Genomic DNA, 24,474 nt, shown 5'->3' with positions numbered 1-24,474 from the left:
GAGGTGGGAGGGGAACGCCCCCCCGCCCTGCTGACTCCCCAGCTGCACTCAGCGCCGTGATTGCATTTCCAGAGCCACCTCCGTCCCTGTACGCTGCTCTCTCTGGGTGGTGGTTTCCCCTTCTCTTTGCCTCCCGCTCGCAGCCGGAGCCCAGAAGCGAGGAGGCGGTGCGATTGGCCGCGGAGCGGCCCCAGGAGCCGCGCTCACGCTGCACACGCACTGCTCACACCCCACCAAAACTCACCCGGCTGCGCCTGCAGCAGTCGGGGCGAGGAGAGAGTAACACTTCCACCTCTCGCCGCGGGAAATAAACACCCTCGCCGCTGCCAGCACCGGGAAGGACAGGCGCTCTGCGAGGCGGTGCTTTCCACCACCCCGCTTTTTTTTTTTTTTTTCCCCTACATTTTTCTTTCTTTTTTTTCTTCCTTTTTTCCATTTTTTTTTCCTTCCCCCCTTTCCCCCAACGAAAAGAGCACTCCGTGGCTCTGAGCTCCCCGTACACCGTGTCGCGGGTGCCGGGGTACGCGATGGCAGCTCCGGCCCGCTGGGTGCTGTGCCTGTGCCTGGGCTGCCTGTGCCTGGCTCCGGGGGACGTGCTGCGGGCACGCTGGGCCGGGCTGCGGCGGAGGGCTGCGCGGGGCGGCCGGGCGAGAGCAGGTGACCACGGGCTGCAGCCGGGGGACAAGGTGTCGGAGCACATGCTGCGCCTTTACGCGCAGTACAGCGCTGGTCCGGCGGAGCCGCCCCAAGAGCCGCCCGCCCTGCACCTCCGCCGCGGCAACACCGTGCGAGGGTTCCGCCCGAGGGCTGCAGGTGAGCGGCGGCTGCGGGAGTGGAGGGATGAAATGGGCGCTGCTGCCCCGTGCTCGGGGAACGCGGGGATGAGGAAACTAACGTGTCCTGCGGCGACGCTTATGTGCTTGGGGACGTGGTACGCGGGGTGTTGTAATGACTGCTTTATCTGTGCAGCTCTCTCCTGGGTGATATCTGAGTGCCATATGAGGGAAGTGGAGTAATTAATATATCCTTTCCACAGTCTCCTTTTATCTGAGTTGTGCATGTGTTGCTTTTGTTGGAATCGTGGTTGGGTTGCATGTGATGGAGCAGTAACGTGCCCTGGTAATCCTGTGGATTGTTTGTAGTTATGTTGGGGTGTTGGTTACAGTGAGTGGTGGCAATTGAATCATAGAATTGTTTGAGTTGGAAGGAACCCTTGAAGACCAGCCAGTCCAACTCCTCTTCTGCAAGAACAGGGTCACCCACAGCTACATCAGGTGTTCAGAGTCCCTCCTGCCTGACCTTGGCTGTCTCCAGGGACAGAGCATCCATAGCCTCTCTGGGCAACCTGTGCCAGCACCTCTCCACCTGCACTGTAAAAAATAAACAACCAACAACACAAAAACTTCTTTATATCCAATCTAAATCTCCCCTCTTTGGGGGCAGTGGGGAACAAGTGGAGCTGAAGGATGGTTTGTGAACAATGAACACACCATCATTTTTGACAGCAGCTATTAGGTCTCAGTCCTGATTATAGACTGCTCTGCACAGGTATATGTGTGACAACATGAAGTTGTTTTTCTTAGAAGGGTATTTATAAGTAGTGGGTTGCATATTTAGCACGGCAGTATCTGAGAAGAACTGTGCCCTGCAGAAAGGGAAGGCAAGATTGCCTCAGCTGAACTCCCTTGCTCCATTCTTCTGTGTGCCTGACCTCTGACAGGGCTACATAGGAATGCCACAACTCCAATGTGGCCCTGACTATACTGAGTTTCCCATATCCACTGCATCCTGAAAACTTGTTTGTTTTTTAATGCTGTTCTGCAGCACAAAGCCCAATGTGACAGTCTCTTTTCTTCCATGATGGTGGGGAGTTAACCCAGAAGTTTTTACACAAACAGGCACCCACCAGTAACAATCAGCTTTGTCCAGGAGTTTTGCTGGCTGGCATTGATTCCTTTCTCTCCCAGAAAACCAGCTGAGAGCTAAGTGCCAGGCCTCACTAAGGTTTATTTGGGAGTCATTACTGCTCATTCTTCAAAAGCAGCAATGTCTACTATAGGATAGTTCTGCACAGAGATCAAATACCACAAATAATTGAATGGCTTTGGCATGTTAGGATTCTGTGCTGCAAACACTCTCCATTGTGTGTTACTGCAAGTACTTATGTCCACAAGAGAGGTTTGAGAGGTGAGAGGCTTACATAGCTTGGTTGGATGGAGAGCTGGGATGCCCCATTTGTTGTTCCTACAGAATCTGTGTGTGGAATGAGCTCTCCTGTCTTTCTGAACAGCTTTTTTGCAATATAGATTCAATGGATGTTCCTCTGCTCTGAAATAAGCATTGCCCTTACTGAAAAAGGGTAAGATAGAATAAATTAAAAGAAAGAAAAAAAAAAAAAGGGGGGGGGGGGGAAGGTATGATTGAAAGAAAATAACACTCTGCTTAATCACATCTGATTAAAGATAGTTATTGTTCTAAACCTAGAAGATCTTCGGTTGAAATCCCATCTCTGTGGTCTTTCTGATTGTATTTATACTCTCGCTTGACTTTGGGTGGCAGCAGTCCTATAAACACACTGCTCACTAATCTTTCCTCCTCCTCCAGTACTTTTACAGTTCAAGTGCCAAAGCAGTAAATTGGAAGTGGTTATAAGGTTTCTGACGCTTCTGTGAGTATTTATGCAAGTTATCTAACCAATTGGCTGTTGTCTTTCTCTCCCTGTTGGCAACAGCAGCTCATTTGTATTGCTATTGATGGTATACAGGTGCATTTCCATATTTAGAGAAAAATAAAACAAAAAACCCACACTGAGATTAAAGGTTCTTTGGGGTAGCAGGCACAAATGAAGCAATCTTCTTGTGTCCAGCTGTCCAGCCAGCCCTGCAATGCCAACAGCACATACACAATATTTCCTTCCTGATGTGGTTTGTTTCCAGGTCCTATGCGTTGACTTGGTGAGCACTGGGTTGGATGAGGTGATCTTAGGAGTCTTTTCCAACCTTTGTGATTCTATGACTGCTAGGCTCCTCAGCTGCAAATGTCTGCTTTCTGCTGGCTTCTTCATATCCTTAATGGGGCTAAATCAGTGAAGGCAATCGGCTGTAATGTGTTGGAGGAGTAAGAGCAACGCACCTTCTCTGTTGCTAACCCCTTCTGAAGACAGCTTGTTGTCTGTGATGAGTAGTACTCCCTTAAGAACCCACTGATTTCTACAGCAAGAGACCTTTAGGGAAATCTTTAATGGTTTCTTTTGTAGATTAACCACGTTTTCAGGAAATAAACTTCTTTTTCTGAAACACGTATCTTAGATACAGCTATGGAACTGTCCTGTCCCGTGCTCTTTCCCTAAAGGACCTCTGGGTGTTTGGCTGCATGAGAAAACCCTCTCCCATATGTCCCAACTCGCCCACCAGGAACAATTTTCAGAGCCTGTAAGATGGCCTGTAGTTCAGTGAGACCAAGAAGGGGTAGGATTTGCTGAATCATTTCTGTTTCTAGTCTAAAAAGTAGTTTTGCCAATGGCTGTCCAAGGAGGAGGTGGAGTCACTGTCCTTTGAGAAACCTGGAAATGTGGCACTGAGGGATGTGGCTTAGTGGGCATGTTGGTGATAATTGGACGAGATGATCTTACAGGTCTTTTCCAACCTTAATGATTCTGATCCTAGGACAGCTGCAGACTTGTAGTGAGTGGCCAAAGAGTGAGTAGAAGATGTGGTTAATGATAAGAAGCATCTTAGCTGTGAAATGCAAGTTTTCCTTTTGAGGGAACAGAGCAGGAGCTTTGATGCTATATGGGCACCTCTGGAGTTAGCATCCTATGCTACTCCACAATCTTTTGTGCACCAGATTTCACTGGATTACCAGTGTTTTGGTTTTGGGGCTGGGATTTTTGACCTTTGACTTTGATGACTGCTTACATGATCTTGTATTCAGGTAAATTTGTTTGTCATTATTTCTGCTAAGGTATCTCAAAATATCATTGTTCACTTTGAGTCGCTCGGAAAAATGACCTTTGATGCATGTGATGTAGTCAAACTCTATGATCAAGCCTCTGTATCAACTTCTACACGTAAATCTTCTTTTATCCTACCAGATAGCAAAACCCCTGAATGACCAGACCTCAGCTTGATAGAAAGCTGCTGACCTCCAGTAGCTCTGAGGCTGTGGACATGGGGAAAAGACGTGACCTGGGATAAATAGCAGAGAGTGGAAAGATAAAAGGCGAGAGCACAAGGCTTGCAGTTCACTTTTGGAAGTAATTTTAATCATAGCATCGCTTAAGGAACATGTCTTGCAAATGAGTCATTTAAAAAGCTATGACTTTAATTGGAGGGTCTCTCTAATGATGTTATAGTAAAGCTATACAGACAGAAATTACTTTAAACTCTTTTTTATTGACTGAATTTCAAGCAATTTTAGGCATTACACCTGCCCCTGGGTCAATTCCTGTGGTTTAAGAACTATGCTCTCCTCCTCCTTAAAATGCTTTTCTTTTCTTTGTTGCGGTACAGAATGCCCACGCACACACAGGAACCTGAGCAGGATCCTGTATTTTTGCTTTGCAGAATACTCTAATCAGTAATGGGGGAAGGTGCAACCACGTAACAACAAAGGTGGGAGGAAAGTAGAAATCTGGCTTCCAAATCTCTGTTCCTATTCTGAAACTTGTTCCCATTTCTAGCTCTCAGTGAACTCTGAAACACTGATATGTTCTTAACTGTGTACTGGCACAAGGGCACCACTTTAATATCTCATTTAAATGGTGGCTAATGATGACTGTATAACTAAACAGCCCTCATTATTGCATCCTTTTTTCACCCACGGGATAGATTTGGCAGTCCATAAAAATGTCAGTGCATCCTCCATAAAGGTAAACACACCACATGTTGGTGGAGTTGTTCCAGCTTATTGATGCCTGGAAATGCCCCTTGTAACATAAATACATTCCTGCTGGTGATGTCAGTCTTCACAGACATACTGCTTTTTCTTGAAATGCCTTTTTAATGCTATGAACAGGCAATACAAACAGCTGTGGGTTATTGCAGGAAGTGAGGAGGCAGGGCCATGCTGTGAAGGTTGAGTGGGTACAAACTTCAGTTGCAGTGCTGGAGCTGGGTCACTTGCTGGCCTAAGCCATCAGGAAATGTATTGGCAACCCTGAGAGCCTAACTGGTAAGTGAAAGTACATCCCATCCCAACTTTGTGCCTCAGTGAGACATTTCAGCTTTGGACCTGGAAAGGTGGTACCTACACCCTTCCCTTGCCACGGTGAGCTCTGCCTTTGAATCATAGAATCATTTTGGTTGGAAAAGGCCTCTAAGATCACCAAGTCCAACCACCAACCCATGCCTGCTGAACCATATCCCTCAGAACACATCTCCAGGGATGGAGGCTACTTAGGCAGCCTGTTCCTGAGCTTTTGCTGGCACAACATAATGTCATTACCTCTCATCCATGTGAATACAAGCACTAAAGTGTTCTCAATAGAAGTACCTTCACTACCCCGCTTATGGCTGCTGTGCCAAAGGTCAACATGGTACAGATAAGCAATGTCAAAAGTGCAAGGTTATTGTGTCTTACCTAGGGCAGGCTGAAAAAGCTCTGTCCTGCAGAGCCTGGTCTTCTGGTCTCCTATGGTTGTACCTTTATATGGTGGGGAATGCCATTAATGTCTGGCTTCTGAGTGTCTGTTCACTGCAGGGGAGTTGGACTAGATAATTTTTAATGGTCCATTCCAACTTAGATGATTCTGTAATTCTGCATGGAAGGCAGAAGTGTATTCCTTGCATGGAAGTTTTTCCTTCAGTATGTTTTTCCTTTGCTGGTTTCTTCTTATGTCTTCTCTTTATGGACTTGGTTGCTCAGTAGGCTTTTGTTCTACAAAAAATCAAAGCTAGAATAGCAAAACTCCCTTCAAATAGGAACTAGAAGGTATCACACAGAGGACGCATGTGGCACTGTGTTCCTAAGCTGTGACAGAAGCCCAGGTCACACAGTTGGGTTTTCCTGAGCTGGAACCTAGCTAAGCCACAGATATCTGTACTGGATGCCAATCATCTGTTTGTAGGTGATTTTGTGAATGAATTATTTGAAGTCTCTTAAGGATGGCTGAATCTCTTAGGGAGCTCAGAAGGTGTTTGGTGAGAAAATAGCTCCACCTACTGCAAGTATGCTTTAATATGGAGTTAAGTACAGAGAGTGGCTTCTTGGGTTTTACTTTTAATCAAAAGTATATATTCCTCCTGTGTCTGCTTCACGCTAGCTAGAGTTTCCTTATAAACAAAAGCAGCTTATTTTGTGTTCTACCACAATATGCCACTTTAGAGACAGCAGCGTTGGTTAAATTGAATTCTTGTTAAGAATTAAAATAAAAACTTGTCATTCGACATAAAGCAGTGATTCAAATAATGTTTTTAACAAGCATGCATGAGGCATCATAAATTCTGGTTCCTAAGACTGATGTACTTAGTGCTCTGCCAAATTACATATTAGCCTTATGTATTAGTGATTACAGACCAAGTAGAGATCAGATGAGATATGTGCTTATTACAAAGATAGTAAGTAGCTGGTTTTGGTCTTTGGGAATTAAAAACAGATTTTAAAATTGAGGAAAATCTGAGATATAACTAGCAGCTAGAAGTTGTTTGAGTTTGGTACATTAGTTTTCAGATATTGAGAACTTACCTACCAAAACCTCATGTGTTCAACTATCATGTTGGGCTGAATGTGTATGCAGCAGTATCTTTCATAAATGATTTTGCTTTTTCTTTTCCCATTTCATCAAGACAAGTCTATGTTTCATTGATTTTTTTGTTGTTGTTTATTCACAAATTTCCAGAACTATGCATGTGTTACACAAGGAAAGAAGGCTCTGTCCTTCTAGCAAGGCTGATACGTCCTTATTTAATAAATTGTTTAGAATATTGATTAGAAATGTTCTTAGAAAAAAAGAGGTCACTTGGGTGGTTCAGATGGGAGGGCGGAGAGAGAATCTGGTGTTTTTCATTTGACATACTCTGAATGGCATTAGCAGTTGTAGCATCAGCATCCAAAAGCGCAGAACATCACCCAGAATGTCATTCAAAACATAAAGCTATCAATATTTATATTTTTTGCAGCTCACTGTAGCACCTGGACGTTTGGATCTGTATGTCTCCCACCCTGAAGGGCAGTTGTAACTGCAGTTCAACCAGGATGTTTTAGAACAAAAATTATATCTCACCTCCAAGCCTTTCTCTCACAACCTACAGGGGATTAACACAGTCAGCCAAATGTTCCTACTGATCAACGTGGGCTAGAAGTGCATTTCTGGGTTTGTGCAGGATAACTGTGGTTAGGTGACTTCTTATTTCACAGCTGTGGAAACCTCATGTTCCACCACATTCCTTTAACTGATATAGCAGCATCCTGACCGTGAGGAAACATTGTCCTTCCATGACTTATTTCTGTCTGCACAGTGCCAAATAGGTGCATTTAGTCACCACCGCTACCTGTTCTTGCTACCCCAAGTAGTCATTTGGATTTTGGCTTTCTTTTGGGTATTAGGGTTGCTCTAATGCTATCTGCCTATCTCCAGCTAGGTTAGTAAATGCTTCCTAACTGGCTGTCTTGAAGAGTGATGAAATGCCTTAGGTAGAATGACTTAATTTATCCTGTGTAATTGTAGCAGTTCTGGTCCTGATTATTCTAGAGGGAAACTTCTGTTGTGATTAGTGTGTGATCTAGCCAAAAGACTGTCAGACAAGCTTGTGTGTTTTTAGTTCATTACAAATGGTGTATTGTCTCTCCACTGCTGACATCCAAGCCTTAAATACTATTAAACAATGATTCTAGCCTGATGTTTCTCTTCCCTTGTGTCTTTCAAGGCAAGGCACATTCCTTTTCCATGTGCAAGATTATTGTCAACTTGTTCCATGCCCAGCTCTGCCCTTTATGTTGTGAAGGGCTCTGGGTCACAAAGACTCATTTGTATATGCAGAGGTGACTGAGCACTTGAGGAGTCATTAAATTGATCTCAGTCTAACAGAGAAAATGTTCATCTTGAGGGGAGGCATCCTTTGTAACACAGGATTTCACCTTGTCTTTTGGTTTAGCTTTTGAAGTACGCGTACGCAGTGCTTTCTTTATTGCTTGCCCAGTTTGCATCCTAACAAGTACATATCGATACATCAAATGTTTAATATATTAAAGTCCCTGCTAAATAGACTCACTGTTTAGAAGCTGCACCATAGGCCCCAAAGTCTCCATCTTGTAGATGGTGCCCAGATCACAGAGGAGCAGAGCAAAGGGTGTAAAGGAACCAGCTAGATATATTTGCAATAAACAATCTGTCAATCAAAGGTCAAATAGCATATGTGAAAGCATACTTTAAAGCCTGTGGCAACACATTCAAAAAGAGAGAGTAGACACTGATTTATTCTGTACAAGATGGGAAATACCCAAAATGAAGCATGCCAAATTGTTTACCCTGGCTTCTATTTATAATCCAAAATACTTTGACTGCTCATTTGCATAATACATCAGTGACACCTACCTATTACATATTCATAGATTATGTAAGTACAAGGTTACATATTTGAACTTTCTGTGCTTGCATGGGAGCGTTTGGTGGTCTTTGGTGGTCATTTGGGGGCGTGTCCCACTCCTCACTTCATCCATATTCGGGCACAAGGATGCATTCTCCTTTCTGATTGGTTACCTTTTTGGACTTGTGCCTCATCTCATGGATATCTGGTCTTACTGCTTCTTATTTATGGCCACCTTGGATGTTTGAAGAGAAACATCCCATCTCAGGAAGGTTTTTTTTCTGAGATAGACAGGACATCTGGAACTTAAAGTGGAGTATCACCCTTGAGCAAAATACCTCAGCCAGACAAAAGATGTCAAACAATCAGCTTTTGAGATATCACTAGGACAAGAGTCACTTCCTTATTTCTAATGAGGGGCCTGTGGCTTATCAGTATGGTGGAGGTGTACAGACAATGAAATGTCTGATGAAGCCAGTAGAAGCCTTTCTCCAGCATCAGCTGAATCTGGACTAAGGTGTGGTTCAGTGCCATTGATATCCCGTTTATCTTAGACGAGGTAAAACAAACCTGTTGGCAGGCCAGAGCACCCATGATTACTCAAAGAACGCTTGAGGGAGGGGAGAATGTATTTAAAATTAATGGGGGAAAAAAAAAAAAAAGGAAAAAAGAGAGAGAGAGAAAGTTCAAAACCTTACTATGAAGCTCACATTTCTGGATTGTAGATATGGTCTATAGTGCATCTATTATCAAGCTGTGTTCCTATGACCTAGTTTGTTTCCTGGAATCAAAGGAGTGGTAGTAAATGCATATGAGTTTTTCTGGACTGAGATTTGCGTTATGAGGAAACCAGACAGTAAGTATGTGATTTTTTAAAATCACCAGTTTACCATATTGGTCATAATTCTGACTAGTGACCTAAACCTGTTCCCACAACACTGCGTAAAAGTTTCTGAGAAACTTAATTTATAACCTAGAAAGCAATACAGTTGATCCTTTTGGTTTCTGTAACACTTTGAATTGTCCATATTCTTATCTAAATATTTATTCTTCTAGGGAGCCCTGGAAGCCAGGAGCTGTATGTTTTTAACTTGACTTCACTCACCAAGTCAGAAAATATCTTGTCAGCTTCATTGCATTATTATATCGGTGATCTGCTGGATGCTGACTGGAACTGTTCCCAGTCCAGAGGCTGTTCTCATCATGGGCACAGGAAACCTGAAATTCAAATACATCTTTCAGTGTGGACCTTTCCATCTGTTGGGAACCAGACCCGGAGTCTGGGCCATTTCCTAATAAACATCTCCAGCTCTTACAGCGATATCCTTTCCTGGCAGTGGAAAGATATCACTCAGGTCCTGCACAAAGCAAAACAGAGCAATGAACTTCTGATTGGTGTCAAAATGGATTCAACCAGCCGTCACCTGTGGAAGAGGGCACCATTTCACTATGAGCCCTACATCCTGATATATGCCAATGACTCTGCCATTTCAGAGCCAGAGAGCGTTGTTTCTACTTTGCAAGGGCACCACAATCCTTTGGCAAGGGTCTTCCCTAGGCCAGAAAATAAAATGAGGAGCAGCCTTGGAAAGCGGCGACGAAAACGCTCCACCAATGTCCTGTTGCCATTGCAGAACAACGAGCTTCCAGGAGCAGAGTACCAGTACAACGAGGACGAGAGGTGGGAAGACAGAAGACCGTACAAAACTTTCCAGCCTCGACTGGCAGAGAGGGCAAAAAGTAAGAAAAAGCAGAGGAAGAACCACCACCAGAAGAGCCAGACCCTCCAATTTGATGAGCAGACCTTGAAGAAGGCAAGGAGGAAGCAGTGGAACGAGCCACGGTATTGTGCCCGACGCTATCTCAAGGTGGATTTTGCTGACATTGGCTGGAGCGAGTGGATTATTTCCCCGAAATCCTTTGATGCCTATTACTGCTCAGGGGAATGTCAGTTCCCAATTCCAAAGGTACTGTGTTTGTTGATCTTTTTGTACTGCTACTGTAAACAATGCACTTTTTTTCCTTCCATCAGTGAAATGCAGCTGGTCACCTGTTATATGTGGGGATATGGTAAATAAGTGGTGTCTTTGTCTTGTTATGCACAGAGTAGTGCTTAAAACAGCTAGTTAAAAAAGCAGGCTTGTAAAGATAATTTAAGAAGTATTACATGGTATTATTTTTTTGCCTAGAGCCCAAGTCACCATAAAGTATTTCCTGGATAGTGCTAATGATGTGTGAACTTGTTATGAACCTGTTTAATAAACATAATACAGGCCAGACTCAGAAAATCGCTTATTAGATGGTAGTAGTCATGCTATGAACAAGTCTTTGCTGCCAGACCCACAGTGGGGTCAGTTGATAGAGTACCCACTAGGAAAAAGGACTCAAGAGAGTCACCCTTTGGCAATGACAGGTGGGGAACTGTATCTAAGGAGATGGATCCCAAGGAAAGCAAGCTGAAGAAGGGATGAATCTTTTTCGGAAGGAGGTGATGTGCCTGACCCCCTCAAACTGCAGTGGCAGGCTTTATAGTTTGGGATCAAAGGAAAAAATAAATGAAAGGGAATAGCAAGAGATAAAGTCATTACCTTTGCTTGAATTGCATTATGCATTTATTGTTGATGAGAAACATACGCTTTGCACCATACAGGTTAGAAATTTTAGAAGCAGTGGACCTGAGCTACTTTCATTCTAGCTTTAAGGGCAGGCAAATGATTCAAATACCCACTGTGACCTTCTATTTAAAGAGTGGGTTTGCATTTCCTATTGCAGGTTTCATTACAAAAAGCTTCATCCCAACCATAAGACTGTTATTCCGGTTAGGAGAAAACAGTACATCACACACACGTTCTCGATCACAACAAAATCACTTTTGTGCAAATAATAGCCTAGACTTGTTTGGGTGAGGAATACAGAATTAGAGCACTATAGTTACATAGACCCTGTGAAGGTGAATACTTGCTGCCATATACTGCAAAGAGGTAATTCATTAGGAGAGTGGGGAACTGAGACCTTATAGTGAGACTGGTACCCTGTGAGCAGCAGTGAGATATCTGTCCATACCGAGATTCATATTGCTCTTTTTGTCCTCATCAAACAAAATGACCTTGTTTTCCAAGGGGAATGAAAAGCTGAGTTCTACATAAAGGTGAAGCAAGTGTTTTCTGGAGCCATGTGTTATTCCTGAGCCATACATAAGATCTGGTGCTACAAATAAGACTGTGTTTGCAAAATGATACCTTAACCATCAGGCAATAACAAACTAATCTGTGCCTGTGGGTATATAATGTTCCCTTGCTGAGGGTTAGCTCCTAAAGCTGACAACCTGTTGTGTAATTAGGAACAGATGTGCCTTGTTTCCCCCACCCCCCTTCCTTCTCCACCTCCAAATTTTCTGGCCCTACCCTTCCCCTGATTTCAATTAGCTGCTTTGACCGCTGTTATACTCATGTGTGTTGGGGGTTACAGAGCACTGTAGAGCGTACAGCCAGGCAGACCCTCTCCCAAGTCAGGAATGAAAGCCCATAACTGACATCATTTGCCCCACTCCTAATATATCTGTAATGAAACTCAACAGGGCAGCAAGTCTCCCAAGGATGCACACAGCTCAGCAGGTGCAGCCCTAGCCACAGCTGGACTCATTCACAGATTTGGCAGCTTGCAGTCCACTCAGTGCTGTTCCCTCCCACTGTTCTTTTTGGCCTCACCTCCTGCAAGAAAATCTTTCTGTTTTTCATTAGCATGTTCTGGACAGAGCATGAAGGCAGTGACCCAGCCACCCCTCCAGGTGCAGGACGTGATGCCTCAGTACCCAGAGGTGGATTTCAGTTCTCCCAAAAGCACTTGCCTTTGGGTTTTTCTGCAGTTACTGTTATATTCCCTGCTGAAAGAAGGAGAGTTGTGACAGAGCTAGTTATCTTCAGGAGTGCGTTTTAAGAGCAGTGTGTTCATGGTGGACATGAAGTCAGCACAGGGGATGTTCTGTCTGTAAGGTATACCTATATAAAAGAGAAACTTCTTGCTGTGCTCTCTTACTATGCAATGGCTGAACATATCCAGGCTGATATCTGAGGCTGTCTTGGCAATTCTTGAAATCAGTTCTCTATGTAAAAGAACCACACTTGCTCTGAAGAATTCATTGGAATATAACATGTCTCAGGGCCAAGCTTGAAAAAAGAGTAGATTGGAAGAGTTTAGAACTCCACCCAAAGAGTTGAATTGTTTGTTAATCCGCATCAAAACCTCAGCCACTACCAAGGGCCACAGTGCCATGAACCACTGAAGTATCAGGCTCCTCTGCAGTATCCTATAATTATCCCTGGTAATTTCAGACTTGTCCAGTGGAAAGCCAGAAGGAAAACCAAAATGTGCACTCCTTAGGAAACCAAAACATTTTTGATGGTACGGATTCCTTATCTGAAATGAATGCTTTCTGATGAGACCTTAACGTGGCATTTACTGAAACCTGATTTTAATTCCAGTATCATTAACAATGGGAAATACCTCAAACTCATTTGGATATTTTACTTCTGTGCATCTGATCAGCACACTTAGGCAATCTGTGTGGTTCCCAACGACTTCTGTGGAGAACACTGCACTGGACTTGACTGAAGTAGTGAGCCTGGATGCTTTCATATCTTTTTCAAAAAGAAATTATACCAAAAAATTGAGTTGTGTACTGGCCTAAGATACTTTAAAAATCCTCGTACTGCTAGGGAATGTTGGTGTTCTTGAATTAAAAGAAAACAAGTGAATAAAAATACCTTTCTTGAGATCTACCAGCTACATTGAGAGTAATGGCTTTGTAATCATGCTGAGATATCTACAGCCATATTTCTTGCATACAAGGTCATGAGGACTTGAGGATGAGGTAGGCAGACATCCCTCAGCACCGATTCCAAGACAAATCATCTCTTATCCCAGCAAAACTAAAAATGTGGCCCAGCTGATCTCGTTGCATGTATTTCTCAGTGACATCTGAGTGAGCATATTTTTTAACCAGGGGATTCCCAGGCATGTGTGTAAGATGAGCTCTCAAGTGCATCGTTAACATTTCACTTCAACAGAAACAAAACTCTTTGGCTAAAAACTGTCTTGAGTATGTTTCATGCTCACGTGTCATTACTACAGATACTCAGAACTGAAGGTGCTTGGGAGGTAAAATTTAACATATTCATTTTTTGCTTTTCAGTATATATCGACTTCTCATTTTATGAATATATTCAAATTCTGGGATTTTGTTGTATTTTGTTCTGGGCTTTTCTGTATGTGTAATTTTTCATGTTTGTTTTTTAAACAAATATAACTAATGCAGTCAAAATCACTTAATTCATACTAACCAACAACATTTTCCAGTTTACATGAGTGTTAATCCAGGGACTTTTGTCCTTTGGCCGGAAGGCCAACTGTGTTTTGGGCTGTATTAAAAAAGGGGTGGCCAGCAGGGAGAGGGAGGTGATTGTCCCCCTCTACTTGGCACTTGTGAGGCCTCATCTGCAGTACTGCATCCAAGCCTGGGGCCCCCAATACAGGAAGGACATGGAGCTCTTGGAGCAGGTCCAGAGGAGGGCCACTAAGATGATGAGAGGGCTGGAGCACCTCTCATATGAGGAAAGGTTGAGGGAACCGGGATTGTTTAGCTTAGAGAAGAGGCCTCATTGCAGTCTTCCAGTACTTGGAAGGGAGTGTTTAAACAGGAGGTGGAACGGCTGTTTATGAGGGTGGATAGCGATAGGACAAGGGAGAATGGTTTTAAACTGAGACAGGGAGGTTTAGGTTAGAGATTAGGAGAAAGCTTTTCACTCAGAGGGTGGTGGCACACTGGAACAGGTTGTCCAGGGAGGTCATGGATGCCCCATCCCCGGAAGCATTCACGGCCAGGCTGGATGTGGCTCTGGGCAGCCTGGTTTGGTGGTTGGTGACCCTGCATATTGGGAGGGGGGGGGGATTGAAACTAGATGATCATTGTGGTCCTTTTCAACCCAGGCCATTCTATGATTCTTTGGAGCAAAATGTCACCATAAGATGAGGTACAACTGACACAGGCTGTGGGGGCTCAGTTATTCAGCAGTGTTGCTGATGTATATTATGGATTTATGGATATCAGTGATCTGACTTGGAAGAAAGAGCAAAACAATCCAGCCTTGGAAAACAGAAAACTGGAGCAATTAGCATAATGACATATTTCTGTACTGTCCACTGTATATGTTCTATCCACTTCTGCTTTTCTCGATGCACTTGCACTAATTTCCTAGCAGATAAGTTACATTTTACTTTGCTCCTCTAATTAATCAGGCTGCTAGCATGTTGATTGCCTCACTACTAGCTGTTCAAGTTTTATGGTGAAACTGCAGCCTGCTTGAAACTGAATTAACAGCAGAAGAGATTGCCTTGACCTGTAGGTACACCTTGGTGCAAGGTCTGCTGCCTGAGCATTCTCCTGGGAAGGCATATTCCCAGCAGAATGCTCCAGCTGAAAGCAGTGGAGCAGCAGTGACATCCAGTGGCCAGCAGAAGCGCACCAGAGTTGCATTCCCACCTATGGTGACACCTGGAGATGGTTGCGCACACCAGACTCTGCAACCAATCATCCACAGGTCCTTTCTTCAGGAAACAAATGTTATTCTAGAATGTACATGTATAACATTTATGCAGTTCTATTTTCTACTTTATCTTGCTCTTGCAGGCCTTGAAGCCATCCAACCATGCCACCATCCAGAGCATAGTGAGAGCTGTCGGCGTTGTCCCTGGAATTCCCGAGCCCTGCTGCGTTCCTGACAAAATGTCTTCTCTCAGCATCTTATTCTTTGATGAAAATAAGAATGTGGTTCTCAAAGTGTACCCCAACATGACAGTAGAATCCTGCGCGTGCAGATAACGTCTCAGAAGACCCTTTAGAAGCACTAAGGTGATCACTCGCTGTTCACTGGGTTTCTTTCCATGATTTCTACTTTTTATTTGCACTGTCAAGGTGTTTCCTTCCGGGGGCGGGAAAAAAAAGTAAAGAAATCTAAACACACAAAAAAAGATGTAAATGGAGTGGATTCTGAATAGCAATTCCAAGGGACGGGATCATGAACTTCATTCATCTTTAAATTTGGTCAAGGCGTTAAGTCGTGTCAACGGGGGACTGACTGTTGCTGTTGAAACTGAGATGAAAGAGAAATTTACAGAAGACTTGGAATTTTGGGGGACTGTCAGGAGGACACACCAATGTATTTTTGTAAATGATTTTGGAAACAGCAGTAGCTGTTAAATTTTGTCTCCACTCTTCTGGTGACTGATGGGGGAGGGAGATTAGAAGTCTACTTTTATTCATTTTAAACCTAAGCTTTCCACCACGGTTTACTCAGTAATGCAGCAAGAAAAAGAAAAAACTAAACAAATCTGACATTCCAAGAGCCTTAGATAACACAACTCAGATATCTGTTTCCTTGGTATGACATGTTGCTGACTGCATGCGTGCATTCGTTTTCGATAACATATTCTTCATAACCCAGCTTACAAGATGTGAGTGCCCTTGGCTGAAGAAGGCAAAACATATCACTGCTGCATGGGAAATTGTGGTATTTCGGAAGGACTTCTCTTCCATGCCACTGTAGAAACTCAGCAGGCAAAGGGTATGAAAGTGTCACACTTGGTGACATGTTCATAACAGATATTCTAGAGCGTATCTGCAAATAATCTATGAGTAAGTTATGGTAGTTAATTCCTAACGTGAAATTATTCGGTTTGTAACTCTTATCTGTATACCTTAACAACAGTTATTTTACCAGAATTAGCTCTGGTTGGTGAGTTTAGATGTTACGTTAATCAAATAGCAGCTCTTCTTCTTCTCATTGCTTCTGTTCTGGAAATGTGCTGTACTCGTGCTGTCAATTTAGAATCATAGGTTCTTACCTTTAAGGTTTCTTACCAGCAAGTTTTGCACAACAAAAATACAAAATGTGCTTTCCGTGAGAAAAAATTAATGTGAGAAACTAAAAGCAGGGAAAGAAGGATCGAATGAATCATAGGCACCTCTGCTAAAAGGTTGGTTCTGTTTCTGAGTGGATGTCAGAGGAACACTTCAAGCTTTACGTTTCTAGCAATGTCCTCCATAGGGGATGAAGTTTTTTAAGCACTTCTGGCTGGCAAGAACCGTGTTTTAGTTTGTGCTAAGAGTAGACATTTATCTTTTGGATAAACTATCTACAAACCTGACTGTAGTGTGCTTAAAGGGAAAAGGTTCATAAGGAGTGAATTAATTCCCCGTGATCAGGAGAGTTCAGTGCTCTACTTAGGAGTCAGTAGTTCTTCCATGTTTTGAAGGTGATCAGCTTTCCCATGTGAATGCTTCCTTGCAGCTTCATAGCTATGTGAAGGTAATTTAAACACTTGATGATTGATTCTTGTGTTTGGTCACTGGTGCTATCGTGTTTACCAATCTGAGTCATGTGCATGGGTGTGAGAGGTGTGGACGTGGATCATATAACCCAGGATCCTTTCAGCAATCATTTTTTTTACTGCACAAAGTCTCAGTGGAAGCTGATGGCAGTTTCACTTCAAAACAAAACAAAAAAGGGAAAGAAAAAAGGAACAGCACAGATTAGTCCCAGCTGCACGTCATGCTCACAGCCCTTCCATTATCATGCTTGAGGAGAATATCCCAATAATGCAGCCTGAAACCTTCTAATTGGCCGCAATTAAGCAAGAGTAACCAGCACAGCTATTAGACCTGGGTGCTGTATGTTAGGAATCCAAGGCTTTAGCAGCATCACCTGAAAAGAAGCATAAAGATGTTCTGCTTGGCTGTCACTGGGATACACCCACTCTTTGTCAATAATTGTGGAATGCAGAACAGGTGCAACCTCCCAAGTAAAATCTGATCTGCCTCTTCCAGCTCTACACTGAACGTTAACTCTGTGTGTGTGAGAGACATTTTATGCACAGGACTTGTTTTTGCATCTGTGTTTTTACATGCAGCTTTCTAAATAAAGCCATTTTTAAAACCTGTAAGATGTTAATCACGTAATCATGTAATGATTTCTGTATATAACGTAATATGAGTAGGGACTTCAAAAAACATCCAACCAATGTTATTAATCACCATTCTAGTCTTAAATCAGCATGAGGGGCTTTTGCCACATATTTTATTTTCTGAAATACTATTAAATCGATGAATGGCTCTGCTTCCCATCTAATTATATAGCATCTAATGCCTGTGCATCATTTTTATGGCTTTACTTTTATACAGGGGCAGAGCACGTTTCGTGAGGTGCCACATGCCCATGGGGTCATGAATCACTCTACTCTGGTGCAGGACTGGTCCAAAAGCTTTGGATGTTCGTCTCTGAGGAGATGCCTGGAAGTTTGCAAAAGTTTGGACTTTTTGTTGAGAGTTCCTTTCCTCCTTGTAAAAACAGCCCTTGTAAATGGTTTCTTTTTAGAAGTTAATGTTTGTACAGACAGTGTCAATTAAAGAAAAAATAGCACAAAAAAAAAAAAAAAAAGATATTTTGTATATGGAAAGAAACTTTTACAGATACTTTTAATTTATTTTATATCTGTGGCCATCTTGTCCTTTTCCAGTTTTCCTCTCAACACTCTCTAAACAATACCATTGTCACTGTCATTGCACAGATGAGAAGCAAAGACCATGGTCAGGTTCGCAAGGGCAGATCACAGCAGCACTGTGAAAGACACGTTTCACTACTGATGTATAAGCTTGCCTAATTTGTATGTTTTCCTTTCAGTAACGGGAAACTTTCACTATGAACTCTGGATAAAATATAAAATAAAATCACTTTTTACGTGAAAACTCACTTGTTTTCTCTTGTATTCAGGTCTTTCCAAGAGTTTTAAATTTTTCGCTCCTTCTGTGTTCATGTGCATCCATCTCAGGTGCTCATTTGGAAGCAGTCCAAACAGAGATTGTGTTTATAGTGCAAAGTGCACAGTGGCTGGGGAGCGAGTACTGCGGACTCAGTTAAAGGTTAGCTAGTACAACAGCAATAAGCCACAAAGGTCATTGGATCTGATCCAAGGCCCAGAGATGTTTGTGGGTTTCTGTACATTGTCTTTAACAAGTATTTGTGGCCTATTCTAGCCTACAAAAGCAGTGCATGAGCTGTGTTGACACCTTGCAGTTTGTCACAAGAGTAAGACTTAGTTGTTTTCTTGATGGACAAAACCCAAGACTGTTTTGTTAAAACCAAGAAGAAAAGTAATTGCTTTAGCCTTACTGCACATAGCACAGTCCTGCAAAGCAAGGGAGGAAATGGAAGCCTCCAAAGATTCTGTTTTTAGGAAGTCCCATCTGGATACATCCCTGGCTTCTCTTAGTCTGGCTGAGTAAGAGTGGTGGATGAGGGGCAGTGTTGTCTGTCCTGTGTTGGCCATGTTCCACGGATGATATAGCTCAAGGTAAGGGCAGGCACATTCCTGTTGCTCTTTCTTTTGTCTGGGAGAATCTGCTCACAAACAGCACTAACAAAAGCTTTTGGCACTAAAGAGGTGTAATCATATACTGCTGGGGGATTGTTTGGGTCAATTTGGGGTGGATCTATGGTCCTCTTCCTGTTTTCTCTCTAGCAGGGCAGTATGTCAAGCAGTCTACCTGGAAATGGACTTTACTTTTTACAAGTTCATGTAGTGATAGGACAAGGGGTAATGGTTTTAAGCTGAAAGGGGAAGGGTTTAGATTAGAAGCAATTCTTTACTCAGGTAGCAGTTAGACCACTGCACAGGCTACCGAGAGAAGTTGTAGATATCCCATCCCTGGAGGTGCCTAAGAGCCCCTGAGCAGCCTGAGTTTGTGGGGGTAACCCTGCCCATGGCAGAGGGTCGGGGCCTGGTAAGCTTCAAGGTAACTTCCAAGCCATGCTATCATTTGGTGATTTACTTCCCTAGCAGCTAACTAAACAGCTGCACCTTCTGTCCATAGCCTGCTAATTTAATTTATTTTGACTTTTGGTGTTGTTGGCCTGCAGCTCAGTAAAGGTAATGGCTGTGGTTCTGAAAACTACCTCAGATAAGCTTTGAAGTTAGATTTGCCACTTCTTAGCTGCTGTGCATCAGTGAGATGTTGTCTATGTGAAGTCAGCCACAGCTTATCATTGACTTCTGTGTATTCACCTTGTTTCAAGAGCTCTGTCCTATCTCCCACCATCTAGCCCTAAGTCCTAGTGTACCAAAAGTCATAACCACATCTGCACATACAGAGATGCTCAGAGCCTTAAGGATTAGCATTTTTCTCTGAACTTCAATTTTCACTAAAGTTTTCCATTTAAAAACACCAATGTTCTCCTTTTGGGCAAAGCTCACACTTTTTATCTGCTTACTTTCAAGAGGCACAATCTTTTCCCATAAAATATTTTGATCTTGTGAGAAGGAGACAAGTGTGTTTCAAAGGATGTAGAGAATTAGAACTTTGATGTATGAAGCTTGCACAAAATATCACTTCTTTTCTTGCCACGTGGAATTTTCATGAGGTCTTTATGAAAGGATGTTTTCCTCTTTTCAGCATCATATTTCACTTTGAGGTTCCTTGACTGTAGCTCAGATCAGAGAGTCCCATTCTCATAAATGAGACTTCTATTGAGCCCCAGGTTATCCGGATTTCCAAGGGAATTTGAAATGTGATAGTGAGCGGAGAGCTGGATCTAATTTTAAATAACTTTTTTTTTAAGCTTTCCACAGCGTGAAATTTTTGTCATTATTGTCACCTCGTCACATCTGCTCTCTGCACAACCTCCCCTTTGCTTTTCACCTCTGGGAGGAATTCTCTTATTTTGCTCACGCTGCATCTTTAGTAATGCTTCCCCTCTCTTCTTAAAACTATACCACACACACAAAATATGTTGATCGTAATGCAGTGTGAATCCATTTTCCTTGGCCTTTCATCTCAAAATATCTCCTACTCTTAAAAAGCACCACAGCCATTGAAACCATTGATCTGAGCATGAGCGTGTGGCCGCTTAAGCAGTAAGAAACTAAACCGTACATTCCATTGCAGACATTTTTGGGTGCGTGCATCTGTACTCTCATGGTTTAGCCCTAGTTCATGAGGTATGAACTCAACCACTAATGCCCCCATCCATGCCAGGAAGAAAAATAGATGAGCTAGAGAACTCAGAGATACAAGGGGCCATTGTTGTGCCACCTTGTGAAAAATGGGAAGGGAGGATGAATTTATGCAGCTGGTGAGACTGGCATAAATTTTCTTTCCCACATTTTCTATTATCTCAAGTCAAATCGTTGAACTGTCAGAGTTGTTTATGCTCAAATCTATGTGCAGCTTGCCGGAGGGAATTCAGAAATCACCAAGGAGCTTAAATCTCTCAAGACTTCAGCTCTGACTTTGTCAAATAAAGATAGAAATTCTTCTCCCTGCTCCATCACCTGTCATTGGGAACCACAGGTGTCTGTTCGGAGATAGCTTCTTGAGTAGTGTGGGGAGAGAAGGGAGCTCAGCTGCTCTTCATTGCAAATGAAACCTGTGACATCCTCAGTAACCCATGGATGCCACTGGCACTGCTGAAGGCCACACAGACCAATCTCAGGTCATTTCCTTTCCAGTACGAAGGTGTGATCTTAGTCTTGAAAAGTGAGGACTGACTTAGAGCAAGGAAGGCAATATTTCCTCATATTGTCCCAATATCTGTGTAAAAATCATGGAGAGAGGGTTGTACCTGAAACCGAGTCTCACTTTGCTAATCATAGCTTTGGCTGAATCCAATCTGCATGAAATTACTGCGGTTCTCTGTGTGTCAGGCTGGCTGTTTTTTGTCATTCAAAAGCAAGAATCTTACCCATTTACTGTTAAAACATCTACCCCATGCTCATTTGTGTATAAATTCAAAAGTTTGGTGCACTATGGTTGCTTTTCCTCCCTTTTCCATTACTTAATAATTCTGATCAACAAGTAACCCAGGTAACCTAGTGCCAGGATGACTGTCAATAGTTTGCATGCAAGTTGTTAAACAAATATTATTAGCCTCAGCAATTCAGCTACTTTCTTCCGGATTACTCAGTTATCAGCAAGCCTTGAGGAAGAGGAATCCACTGTGCAAAGGTGCCCTTATCTCATTCCTTTGTCAAGGCCAGTACAGATATTTTCATAGTCAGCAATTCTTCAGCAATGATGAACTTCCCAAACGGTTCCCAGCTTCTTTTAACAGAGCGTTATCTGTTTTTAAGAAGTGCGGTGTAACTTCATCAGTCATATGGCAAAGGGTGCCCTCTGGTGATGAAATAGGAAACATAAATTCTTCTGCTAGGCAGCGAACAGAAGGCTTGGCAGAAGGCAAATTGGAAGCTGATAAAGTCACAAGATAGACATGGAGGCAAAGACTTCACAATTTGAGTTTAGGAACATTTGAAATGTGCTGCTTTTTGGTTAGCACTACTTATGACAGTTCTAGAGATCCTAAAAACATGAATGTCTCTTGCTATGTTGCTTGTTTTCTTTTATTTGTTTGTTTGTTTTTTATCCTGTTGTGTTTAAAAGATGACTTCATAGTTCACATAGTTCAGGATAGGCTGGTGGTTTTATATTCTTCATACCACCTGTTGAATTCAAACCTACATCTGGGTCTAAAGGCTTTGGCCAGTTCTCATTCTAAGAAATGTAAGAACTGGAAACAACTTCCTTGGACAAATGCACCAGCAACTGAGGACATGAGGGTCACGACTGAAACATGGAAGTGAAAATCATTGATGTTTTGAGTATTTTTTAAAAGTAAATTTTTTCCCTCTATATCCAAAACGTGATGGCGTTTGCTAAACAATCTTGTTGATATGCAAACTCTTTGAGCAACACCTGCTTCTTTCCATTGTTGCAGAATCCTAAGGGTTGGAATGGACCTCTGGAGATCTTCTTGTCCACCCTTCTTTCTAAAGCAGGTTTTTCTACAGCTCCAATTTTAAGGTCTCCAGAGCAAACCTTACCTGTTATACTGCGGCCACCTCTGCAATCAAATTCTGCACAGGGGAACACCCTCCTGCAAAGAGTGGAACTGGAGGAAGGGCTCTTTGCTAGGCTTTTCCCAGCTCAGTACCCAGCTGTGTCCCTTCTACTGGTTTAGGTGAGCTTGGTAATGACTGGACAGAGGTAAGAATTGTGAGGGTGGTAGGATGGTGGTTGCAGCACTCTCACTGAGGAGGGCTCGTTGAGTAAAACACAGCTGCTTCTGAGATGGTGAGGAGCAATTAACCAAGATTTTGGTAGGAATTTTCATTATGTGCACCTGGATTGAGAGCAAGGACCATACTGCTGAGAGGGGGCCCTGTGTTTTTGAACACAGGGGAGGCAATAGGGGTTTATTTTATTTATTATCTACCTTTAGACTGTTTTTATTTCTTGTTGTTGTTTTTCTTGTCTGCTGCTTCTACTTCTATTGCCCCCTTTTCTTCTATAGCTTGCTCTCAACTTTACCTGCTGCAGGTCCTATATTCTCCCTAAGGTGTTTATGTTGCACCTGCACATGAGGATTTGATAAGGAGTTCTTGCACTGATAAAAAGTGTTGATAGGTCAAAGCTGTAGTGGTAAAATTAATTGTTCAGAGGTTTAGAGCCTCAAGCCATCCGTAAAAGCACTGCATATGGAGTACCACCTGTACATAGCAGCTGTCTCAACTACTTTCCTGATGCAGGAAAACAAAAAGTTGATACTCAAGGGAGATTTTTATCAGGCTAAAGGCATGCTCTCTGGAGGCTTTGTTTTTCACCTAATTGAAAACATCTACAGTACTGCTGCCAAAGAGGTGCAAGTGAGAGCCAACCTGTCTGTGTCAACCTTGCATTGAAACCATGAATCACTGCTGCTCGCTTCTCAACTCCTTACACCTGAACATAAAGCTCTTCTTATAGAATGAAAATGGTAGCAAACATCAGGACTGCTGAGGTGACTCTTTTTCTGGGCTTCATCCAAGGAATCATTGTTAGGCTTTTTGTCTGAGATTATTGTCTTGAATAAAGAAGACAACTGTTTTATCCTAAAGCAGGATGATTGCTGGAAGATGTCTGTTGCACTGGTGGAGCATTGTCATCCTCATAGTCTTTGTGTAAGTAGGTTTACTGACAGACCTATGTGAGTGGAGTAATTGGATACTGGCCTGAAGGCAGTGAGAATGTGGTTGCATTTGTGAACTGGTTTACCGTGATTAGCAATGTTTATTTTATTGCAATACTGGATATTCTCAGTGTAGAAACAATAGAATGTTTCGTATGATGTGTACTTAGGTTACAGTTTAAGATAAATGATCTTATATAAATTATGTAATTTCTCTGAATCTCGTGTTAAACTGCTCACAGCTGGATTTGGCGTTCAGCTGTTGCCATTGTATTGTTCACTGTAGTCAAATGTAGTTTCCTATGTATAAGACAAGTTTTTAGAGCTGTGGGATTTACTTCAGAAGTGGTTGACTTTTCCTCTGGTGGCTCTCGCTTGCACTGTTTAGCTTACATTATTCAACTCCAACCCACCCCACCATGCCCACTGACCATGTATCTCAGTGCCACATCTCCACAGTTCTTGAACACCTCCAGGGATGGTGACTCTGTTCAGAGTCACCAGAGAATATTTTTTTCCTTGCATCCAATCTGATATTGTGACGTTTCTGGGTGTGGTTAACTGAAAATAAATAAATAAATAAATAAAATAAAAATAAAAAATAGGTTAAACCTAGAAAAAGGCTGAAATTGGAAAAACTTAACCCCAGTTTTTCATAATGTTTAGACATAATTTTCTGATTCTATAGAGCAGAAGCATGGGAAAGAAAGCTACTGCAACATTATTACAAAACTTGAGGTTAAGCTATCAGATCTATATCAGAGCACAGATGTGTGTTCTCAAGGCACAAATCACTGCCTTGTTCTGCAGAATACAAGACATGGATGTTTGCAAAACAATTCTACGAGGAGCTTACTACCCTTCAATTGTGGTGCTTCTCAAATGGGGTGAAGCTA

At 42.6% G+C, this 24,474-nt stretch overlaps 1 protein-coding gene across 1 annotated transcript; it reads left to right on the top strand.

Moving 5' to 3' along the window:
* The first annotated feature begins 463 nt into the window (after nt 1–463).
* BMP3 (bone morphogenetic protein 3) lies at nt 464–17,983 on the top strand. The gene is made up of 3 exons (XM_072335325.1): nt 464–813; nt 9,582–10,492; nt 15,211–17,983. Exons 1-3 carry the CDS (start codon nt 528–530, stop codon nt 15,400–15,402), a joined length of 1,389 nt encoding a protein of 462 aa, XP_072191426.1. The 5' UTR covers nt 464–527; the 3' UTR covers nt 15,403–17,983.
* The last annotated feature ends 6,491 nt before the right edge of the window (nt 17,984–24,474 follow it).

This window comes from Excalfactoria chinensis, chromosome 4 (assembly GCF_039878825.1).
Source record: "Excalfactoria chinensis isolate bCotChi1 chromosome 4, bCotChi1.hap2, whole genome shotgun sequence".
Classification (NCBI taxonomy): Eukaryota; Metazoa; Chordata; class Aves; order Galliformes; family Phasianidae; genus Excalfactoria; species Excalfactoria chinensis.
The sequence above is the reverse complement of the archived record's forward strand: the minus strand, read 5'-3'. Positions and strand labels throughout refer to the sequence as shown.

Coding starts and splice junctions, on each gene's coding strand:
- BMP3 (XM_072335325.1), top strand. CDS start 528: ATGGCAGCTCCGGCCCGCTGGGTGCTGTGCCTGTGCCTGGGCTGCCTG. Junction 814..9,581: donor GTTCCGCCCGAGGGCTGCAG/GTGAGCGGCGGC, acceptor TTATTCTTCTAG/GGAGCCCTGGAAGCCAGGAG. Junction 10,493..15,210: donor GTCAGTTCCCAATTCCAAAG/GTACTGTGTTTG, acceptor TTGCTCTTGCAG/GCCTTGAAGCCATCCAACCA.